The sequence below is a fragment of the Morone saxatilis genome, unplaced genomic scaffold (assembly GCF_004916995.1).
Source record: "Morone saxatilis isolate NCDOM2014 unplaced genomic scaffold, NCSU_SB_2.0 Contig0, whole genome shotgun sequence".
NCBI lineage: Eukaryota > Metazoa > Chordata > Actinopteri > Moronidae > Morone > Morone saxatilis.
The window spans coordinates 20,921,598-20,931,338 of NW_023339650.1; the positions used below are offsets into that span (position 1 = coordinate 20,921,598).

Below are 9,741 nucleotides of genomic sequence, written 5' to 3' on the forward strand. Positions count from 1 at the left end.
AAAAAGAGAGAGATTATAAACTCCAGCCAGATATACATTCTTACAGCTAAGTTATCATGTGATAATTAATAAAATAAAACTGCCTCCTTTCTGCCCTTCAACGTTTCAACTGTTTTCTCTCCGGAGCAGATTGGTGTTGTGTAACGACTGTGAGTTTTTAAAACCTGTAATGAAAGTTGGCTCCCTCGCTGTTGAGCACATTTTGTGTTATTCGCTTTATTCAGTCGCAGGGAGAAATGATCATGAGGATGCCTGCTTTCTCCGCCCCCCACATCGAGATCTCGCGATAATCGATTGCATTGAACCTACAGAGGAGGCTGCAGTGCCCCCCCCCTCCCCCCATTAAATACGTTTTAACCCGGTTTAAAATTTACATGTAGGGTTTCACACATTGTGGAAATATCTTTTTCTATCGCAACTTTTAATTTAATGGGGGAAAAAATCCGGATTTGTGTGACATCTGGGTTTACATCTGTAGGATCAAATTAAAGGATTAATAACAACTGTGCTCATGCACACTAGTTTCCATTATAAATTGGATATTAAACTGTCACGTAAAAGGCCTCAAAACGTGTTTTAAGTACAATTAAAAGCTGCAGATTTTAATTTTCTCCTCTACCACTGCATGAAAGAATACAAAACGTTGTTTGTAGCCCCCCCCCCCCCCCTCTCTATTACTTAATTTTCCATTTCATCTGGTTTCTTCTGTCAGTGTAAATCTTACAAACGCTCTAAATGTAGTTTCACTAAGAGAATTCAGTTAATGACTTAAACGAAGCAAGAGTGCTCAAAAATCCCCAAAAAATATCTACAAGAATAGGAGTGTTTATACTTAATTAAAGCAATGAATACATGTTTTCGTGTATCGACTCCATTGAATCAGTCAGCCGAGATGAGTTGGGTTCCGTAAAGTATTGACAGTTTAAGAGTACAGCTTAATGAAGTATTTTCAGTCTCTGATGGTAACTGTGTGTTTTGTGTCTTTCAGCGCCAGACCCTCGACATGGCAGATCCCGAACTTGATTCACGACAGGAGAGTCTGGCGATCCACCTACCCCATGCAGTGCTCTGCCCTGCGTAAGAACGGCTTCGTGGTGCTGAAGGGTCGCCCCTGCAAAATTGTGGAGATGTCCACCTCCAAGACCGGCAAGCACGGCCACGCCAAGGTGAAACATTACCCTCAGACCTGAGAGCGGCGTTAAGGGAAGGAAATCCATGATTAGTGTGAAAGCTTGGCAGAGAGCGTAAACTCAGCTCGCTTTAAAGGATCTCAGGTTTCAGACCACGCTGCCTGAAGTATTCCTGTCCTTATCTTCTTCTTCAAACACCACGGAGCTCCCTCGTGTACTTTGCCCTCCTCTTGGTCGCAAAAAGAAGAATTATGATTCTGGCTGTTTTTTAATTTGAATAAATGGTGTCTGAGTCTAAAACCCATTAATCTGAATTTAAGGGCCTTAAGACATTTAATTGGATTAATGACGTTAACGTTGTTTATCTAAAGTCTCTTTAAAAATCCTGTTATTGATAACTGCAAAACAAACCTACATGGAACCAGTACAGGTCTTCATATCGTTAGTTGAGGTAGTTTTTTGCCAGTATGGATGTGAAAAGTCTCTATTTATAATCTTTAAAAGGTCTTCGTCCTAAATTTAACTGATGGAAACCTGCAGAAAAACTTTTTATATTGATTAAAAAATGTCCCTCTTGGCAATCTGTAGTGCTTTTACAACAATGTACATCATCAGGGCTGTACGGTGTGGTTAAATATGAACCACAGTTCTTGTTTACACTGAAACTAAAAGTACGGTGTGAATTTGTTCTGTACCAGATGTTATCTTGCATCTGGAGAATCAGATTTATAGCTCAGCTCATTATAATGCAGGTGGCAGTTACAGTTCAGCACCATATTGTGATTTAGTTGTTGTGCGTCTTTTATAAACCTCATTCACCCAGACTGGTGTCTTAAATACTTAAACAATCAGTGTAATAAATAAATCTATGCTCCTGCAGGTCAACCTGGTTGGTATCGACATCTTCACCAACAAGAAGCATGAAGATATGTGCCCCTCCACCCACAACATGGACGTCCCCTCTATCAAGAGACAAGACTACCAGGTATGCAGCTCCAGGCGTCTCTGGAACTTTGTGTCACACAGATGTCACCGGTTAACTCAATTAGAAAGGACGTGCGTCTCCTGTGCCGGCGTTTCTCGAGTGTGAAGTTGAGCTCTTTGCGGTCAGGATGAAACTCAGCAGCTGCTCGCATCATTTACATGAGGATGTGAATCTGATTTTATAAAGATGAATCAAACCTCAACTGGAGAGAAGCAGAACATTATTTCAACATGTCAAGTGCAATAAATCTGCTGGTGATTAAGTTTTTATAGTGTCATCTCTCAGTATGAAGAAGGAATAATTCCTTGTGAGTGTAGTTAAATTGGCCCAAATTTCATGTTTGACACTTGAGGACAGAACTGGTTAGAGGTTGAAATCCAACTGAGGCATTAACCTGAAAATACTGATTATAGTCTGTCCTCCTCCTCCCAGCTGGTTAACATCAACGAAAGCTACATGTCCTTGATGAGCGACAACGGTGACATCAGAGAGGACCTGCGTGTCCCTGAGAACGAAGTCGGCAAGGAAATCGAGGCAAAGTTTGAAGCGGGTGATGATTTCATGGTAAGTGTGGAAAGAACCGCTGATCTGCGTAAGTCCTGGGCCGTAAGCTTTTTGAATCCTGTCTTATATTTGTTCACGTGCAGATGATGAAGCACAAAATGCGTCTTCAACGTGTTTTTATATAATTTTTAACCTTTTTTTTTTGGAAGCAGACATGATTCAGTCCAGAAAACGTGAGTGTGAGCTTCGTGTGTGAAGTTTCAGACGATTGACTCGAACGTGTCGTGTGCTCTCCGCAGGTCACCGTGATTTCTGCCATGGGGGAGGAATGTGCTGTCGCTACCAAGGTTTTGGCCAACAAATAGGAGACGGACTTTGCTGCCCAGGCAACAAGCACCACCCACAACCAGTCTCTTGCATTCTCATTGGTTCTGTCACCAAAGCGTCGGCCTTCACAGACAACCTCAATCATTCTGTTGTGATTTCTCTCATCATTGATCTTTTGTTTTTTTTTTTTTTGTTTTTTTTTTCCCCCCCCTTTCAATTTCGTCATTTTCATTGCTGTCGGGGGGAAAAGTTCCACCGCCGGCTCGCTGCGTGGTCTTTCTTGCCCTGATCCAGCTGAGGTTTTGATTTGGTAACATTTATATAAAACAACTTCAAAAATAATGATCAGTTGCTCATTCCTGCTTATTTTTGCCTTCGAAGTGTTGGTTTCGCCACTCACATTCCTGAATGTTTAAATAACAACGGGATTCAGCTTTTGTATGATTATTTTTTTATATTCTTGAATATAGCAGGTCTAAAGCCTTTTAGAGGGAAGGGAAGGGGGGCAGTTTTTTGAGTTATTAAAACAGTGGGAGGGGGAGGGGAGGGTAGCTCCTGTAGATACTAAATTGTGGTTTAGGTCGTCCCTCTAGCAGCCATACCGCTTTCCAGCATGGCCTTTGCTCTGGTTCCTGAGTGGAATGGGCGTGACAAGGTCTGTTTCTTCTCCTAATGGCTGGGAATGGTGGTGGCTAGCACTTACGAGCACTTGAGGTCCGCCCCAGCATGTCAAAGCTCTAAAAACCAAGAAAAGAGAAGTTTTTTTTTTTTTTTCTTTCTCCCCCCAAGAAGAACAGAAACAAACTTCAGTGATTTACCCTTGTGATGCCAGTCTCTTGTCTGTGTAGAAGTTAGAGGGGCGTGAGGGTCCTGTGCACTCACACCTCTCGTCCACCGGGGCAGTCGAGGGCTCCCCCCCCCGCTGCCCCGGTCTCCCCCAATGCTAAAAGAGTGTTATATCTTGTTTTGAGAGGCATGAGTGTGTAGCGGTGTGGGCCTCCGAAATGTGTGAGGCGGTTTGCAGTGAGGCGTGTGTTTCTTTTGAGGGACTCGATCGGGTTGGGGAGGGTGGTAGAGTTGCAAACTTTTTGTTCACTCGAGGCCTTTGTCACCTGACTGGAGATGGCAAAAATAAAACGATGAAACAAATGGACAAAAACTGCAAACGATGTCTGGTTTTGTGTCTCTAATATACCCGGTAATCTGTCGGAGTGAATGTGTGGCTCACTCCCTGATCACTGAAACACAATGGTGGACTTTAAAGGGCTCAAATCATTGAGATAATCTCACTCAAACCTGATCAGGAGGTGTATTTATGGAGGATGTGTTGAGGTTGAAACAAGTATAACTGCTAAAAACAAGGAAACGGATCATGAATTATGTTGTACTGGTTATCGACCCTTTTAAAAAGTGCTTATTCTTTAAAACAAATACTGACGGAATGAAATAAAGTGTAATGTTTTACTCAAATATTAGGAGTTCAGTCTAGAGTTCCTCTATTTGAAAAGTGTCCTGAGATAAGCTGTGAATGGGTGCTGAATAAATAAGTTTAAAGTACATAGTGTAAGGTGTCAAATACATTATCCAAAGTAGAAATTGTTGGTCATTAAAATGCTGATATAGAGTTCAAACTCAACAGTGGGTCACAAAGTCTGTTAACTGATGCAATAGCCACACTGACGCTCCTCTCCAGAGACTTTACAGCACCGACACAAACTCTATATAAATGTATATCTGCTTTAAAGCAAACCAGGTGGCTCACAACCAGGGACTCAATGGAAAGACTGCAGTAATTCAGATACTTTATATAAATGTGTACTGGTGTAACTTCACATTTTGACAAAAACAAACAATAAATGAATATAAATAGGATTATAAATGGGTGTAATGCTGGTTTTAAGTGTATCTACTGTGAGTAACGTTCAGGTGATGGTTGTCTCTTTTACATCAGCTGTGATTTAAGGTTCTAGTTAGAAACAGCCAAACAAAAAGCTAAAGGCAGTAGATCGAATGGTTGAAACTTCAGGTTTGTGCCGTTGAGCCTGTACATGAACAGTTCCAGGATATAAACATATATTGATGGTGACTTTTCCTCTGTGATAAAGACTCTCCTGTTGTGTGTCTGCATTTGAAGGCAGCAACAGACACACCCTGTGTGATTGGTGGCCGACCTCTGTCTGCACGCTGAGCCACAAATGGCACCACAATGGAAAAAAAGATGCATGTTGAGGTTTTTTGTTTTTTTTTCCTCTTTCCTTTCTGTCTTCACCCCTCGGACCAGTCACGGTTTCTCTGACTCATCAGGGTGGATTTTAGTTTCTCTCTGTAAGTTCATACAAACGCAGCTGAATGAACTGAGGCTGGTCTGAGGCCCAGGGCAGAGTGAGTGTGTGTGTGTGTGTGGTGTGTGTGTGTGTGAATGATTGACCAGGCTCAGCAGGTTTATTATCAGGGTGTGTTTGGGCTTGTATTTGACCTTTGGACTTGAAGCATCCTGTACCGACAGCTGCTACAAAACAACAGGCAGGATTTGAATTTAAAGTTTTTCCTGTAAAACATTAAATTTAAATGTAAACTGAAGCTAAAGGAGACATTTACGGTGATTTATGAAGTTGCGCAGAGCCAACAGTCTCCACTCATCTCTCAGTTTGGTGGCCGGAAGTGTTATTTAGGCTCTGATACTGGATTCACCATATTTGGTAAGGGCGGTCCACGCGGCACGCACCACGTCACTGCCGCGTCACGTCCGGTGCTCTCTCTTTCCCGTCCCGTCTCTCAACATGGCGCCGGTAAGTGACGGCAGCTCCTCGGGAATTAACGCGGTTTATTGTTAATTCCTTTCTGCTTTTTCCACTTATTCGAGTCTTTATCTGCTGGAACTGAAGTGAAGTGTTCATACTGCCGCTGGGTGTTCAAACATCAGCTGTTTATAGGGAAAATAAACCGATAAGATAGCGGAGTTAGCTCGTAGTAGCGTTTCTCACACGTGTTCCATTCATTAGGCCAGCCTCCATAAGGAAAGAGTGTGTTTTATTTTATATCAGTGGTTTTGATCCACTTGACAGGTGAACTTTATGTGTACTGTCAGTTTACATGTAGTTTAAAGCCCACTGGTCAGTTCGGCTCCACTAACATATTAGTTATCCTAATAGTTTATCATGTTTTTATTAAAATAGAAGCTGATTTGTATGTGAATTTACAACTTTCAAGAAATGAATTCTCAGTTTACTGGTTAATACAATGCAGGCATTAATGATTTAAGTTTCTACCTGTTACTATTAATTTATGTAGATGTTTCACTATGAAAAAAAAGCTTATTAAATAAATATATAATAACAAACTGTCTGTTTTTAATACTAGTCAGTTTTTACATTTTAAATTTAGGAATATGTAATAAATCAAATGTTATACATTTCTGCTAATCCTTTTTTGCATCTGTTAATTATATTAGGCATACATATCTATTTGTGCTCACTAGCTATGTAATAAAATGAAAGTTCTACTTGTAATTTGACCTGTAGCACAAAATATATTACTAATACTAAAATGAGCCTTTTATGAAGCACTATGAGAAGTATACATTAAGTCGTGGCAATAATAAAGTAAGAACTCCTATGAGAATTAGTGAATAGTTTAAAAAAAAGAAAGCTGGTCAATAAAAGTAAGAATAGTGACTTTAAGAGGAACAGAATCCGATCTGTGCTGCTGTCAACGTTTCTAATCCTGTCCCTTTCTCCCTCGCAGATCAAACAGAAGAGGCCAACTGTTGGCAAAAAGTCCAAAAAGGGAGCTGCATGGAAGTTCACCTTGGACCTGACCCACCCTGTGGAGGATGGGATCCTGGACTCTGCAAACTTTGTAAGTCTCACTGCAAGTTTTACTGTACTAGTGACACTGCTTCCTAACATACACACAGACAGCGAGCGAACGCGCCAAGAGCGTGAAAAACTGTCTGAACTGCGAGCAGTGTCGCAGCGACAACCCTTTGTCAACCTGTCACTATTAGCTCACAGATTTTATTCTAAACCTCAGAATGTTTGAGGATATCTTTTATAGAAATGGATCTGGCAGAAGCATTTCTTTCACAGCTATAATCCTTATTTAATACCTCATTTAATCAATACTACAATCAAATCAAAGGGTTAATGTAGTGATGTTTACAAGCAGCTAACCTGTGTCTGGACTAGGGCTCCCTTCCCTAGCTCCAAATGTACTAGGGTTCTCTTCCCTAGTGTCACTGTGCTCTGTCCGACAGGAAATCTTCCTCAAAGAGAGGATAAAGGTCAACGGAAAGACTGGGAATCTGGGTAACATCGTCCAGGTCGGCCGCATGAAGAACAAGATCAACGTCACGTCTGAGAAGCAGTTCTCCAAAAGGTGAGAGGAGATTTACTGTAGCTGAAACACAATTCTTCAAAGATTGTGTGTGTGCAAATTTACCAAGAATAGTTTTTATTGCACATTGAACATTCTGGGACTAAACGACCCCGTGTCTCCCCTGCAGGTATCTGAAGTACCTCACAAAGAAGTACCTGAAGAAGAACAACCTGCGTGACTGGTTGAGAGTGGTGGCGTCTGACAAGGAGACGTACGAGCTGCGTTACTTCCAGATCAGTCAGGACGACGAGGAGTCGGAAACAGACGAGTAAACAGCTGCAGCAGAACGTCACAGCTGTCTGTGTCAGCAGCTGGAGCTGGACAGGAGAATAAATGTGGAAAAATGGCTTTTCTGTCCTGTTTTTATTCTATGTATCTCTAAAACATCTAAATACACAACAGTGTTGAAAGGAAACAAAACTTCCACTGTCTGAAAAATAACTGAAACATCAAACTATAAGATTTTAAACAATAACTATATGATGATAAGGTAAAGCACACATAATTTAATTTTGACTCCATATATTTACTTTATTTGGTAGACAGTTGATTTTCTTTAAAAATAAAACAAATCATGTAACTTTAACATTAATTTGACGTGTTAAATAACAGATTTACTCTGGATCAAAGCACTATTGAAGTTCTGAAGAAAATAATTTGATTTAAGTCATTACTCACTGGATTATCCCATAAATACACTATAAAATGGCTCTTTGGTGGCTGCAATGATAACACTGGACAAAGAAACAGATTATCATTGTTCTTTTTGACCAATGTAATAAAATTAAAATATTATAAAGGTCAGAAATTCCTTTTGTTCTAACTGATTAACTATATGCATGATTTTGCTAACTGAACCTTATAAAGTGAGTGTACATTCATACAGGAGTTGTTGCTGATGTTTGTCCATACACCGGAGGTTGGGTGTGAAGCAGTATACTAAATACACACTAGGTGGTGCTACAGATAAAGTCACCACCTTATACATACTGTCAATAATCAACACAGACCAAACTGCTGCAGCTTAATATGACAATAAAATGTTCAATTATATTTAATCACTGTCTCCAAAGGGGAGTTTGACTTGAAATAAACCATAATAAACACATGATGTATGTTAAATGTGTCACATAAGCTCACATAACTACAGTGTACATCATTATTATATATAACATTATCCAACCCAATAAGCATCAGTTATAACATCACCACCCACTGAGGTGTTTATTACTCTGTGACGGATAATAAAAAGAAAAGTATTCAGTTGAATTCTTCATGTTAAAGGTCCAGTGTCAAACATGTAGGAGGATCTATTGGCTGAATATATGAATGGAGTCCGGCATGTTCCTACAGTAGTATAGAAAAAACAAACCAAACACTGGCAGTGTTTTGTTTTGTGGCCACCGTAGTTTCTCTACACACTTCACAGCCCGTTCTCAGTTAGCTGTAATCTGCAGCTTCACCACTAGATGCCACTTAATCCTTCACACTGGTCCTTAAAAATGTCTTACTCTGGGGTTTTTACAAGCAAATATTCATATTTCACAAAGGTTTTCTGGGAAATTAAAGAGTAGAAGTGAGCAATAAAAACTGTGACAAACAAAATGATCTCAACAGAATGTAAATATAAATACTGATTTTATTAAAGGTATAACACAAGAGGTAGGTATAATAATAACACTCCCACATTAAAAGGCGTAAAACTGTTCTATATGTTGTTGAGTTGGGTTCTTACATTATCCCAAGTGTTCCCAACAATGTTTAAACTCAGAGAAATCTGTCATTTTATTCAGGAAACTGCGTTTCACCGGTCGCCTGTACATTTTTGTCATATCTATTTTAACCTTCCTGTTAAACACAGGTTACATCAGAGAGTCATGAAGTCAGCAAACATGACCAAACCTATTTTTAATTTACAGTCTATAGCTGCTCTATATGGGCAGTGTCCTGAGATAATTTGGTGCTCTACAAATCTAATTTACTTTTATTTAATGAACTTAGCATGAATACAATTTTAATACATCACTGTGTCTGTGAGCATGAGTTATGTCAGAAAGATCATCTGCTCTGGTGGTTGTTTACCAATGACGACAACAACTCCCATGATCCTACACGACTTCACGACATCATCAAACCTTGTTCTCATAGGTTTGATGTTTTTCTACCTTTTTATCTCCCTGCTGAGACATTGCGGAGAGCTAAGGCTGATGGGAGACGAACATGTCCAGGAGCTCTGTGGGGAGGGCGAAGACCACGATGGACGCGCTACTCTGGACGGAGGACAACGACTGCAGGTATCTGAGGTGGAACGCCACGGGGGGAAGCCCTGACGCCGCCACCTTCAAAGCACGAGACGCCTTCACTTCTCCTTCAGCCAAAATCATCTCACAAACACAGACAGAAAGAGAGAGAGAGGGG

The 9,741-nt window shown here is 40.4% G+C and overlaps 3 protein-coding genes across 3 annotated transcripts; 2 read left to right on the forward strand and 1 right to left on the reverse strand.

The window, feature by feature from the left end:
* Positions 1-1,047: 1,047 nt before the first annotated feature.
* LOC118320856 (eukaryotic translation initiation factor 5A-1-like) lies at positions 1,048-3,166 on the forward strand (the record flags this gene model as incomplete). Its single annotated transcript, XM_035651982.1, is given in 4 exon segments — positions 1,048-1,166; positions 2,011-2,115; positions 2,548-2,679; positions 2,919-3,166. Coding segments are annotated over 4 exon segments (422 nt in total), but the record flags the coding sequence as incomplete, so codon positions are not given.
* Positions 3,167-5,620: 2,454 nt separating this feature from the next.
* Positions 5,621-7,671, forward strand: rpl22l1 (ribosomal protein L22-like 1). The gene is made up of 4 exons (XM_035657728.1): positions 5,621-5,735; positions 6,691-6,804; positions 7,202-7,323; positions 7,451-7,671. Exons 1-4 carry the CDS (start codon positions 5,727-5,729, stop codon positions 7,593-7,595), a joined length of 390 nt encoding a protein of 129 aa, XP_035513621.1. The 5' UTR covers positions 5,621-5,726; the 3' UTR covers positions 7,596-7,671.
* Positions 7,672-8,944: 1,273 nt separating this feature from the next.
* On the reverse strand, positions 8,945-9,709 carry LOC118322801 (mechanosensory protein 2-like; the record flags this gene model as incomplete). Its single annotated transcript, XM_035654625.1, is given in 1 exon segment — positions 8,945-9,709. A coding segment is annotated over 1 exon segment (188 nt), but the record flags the coding sequence as incomplete, so codon positions are not given.
* Positions 9,710-9,741: the final 32 nt, after the last annotated feature.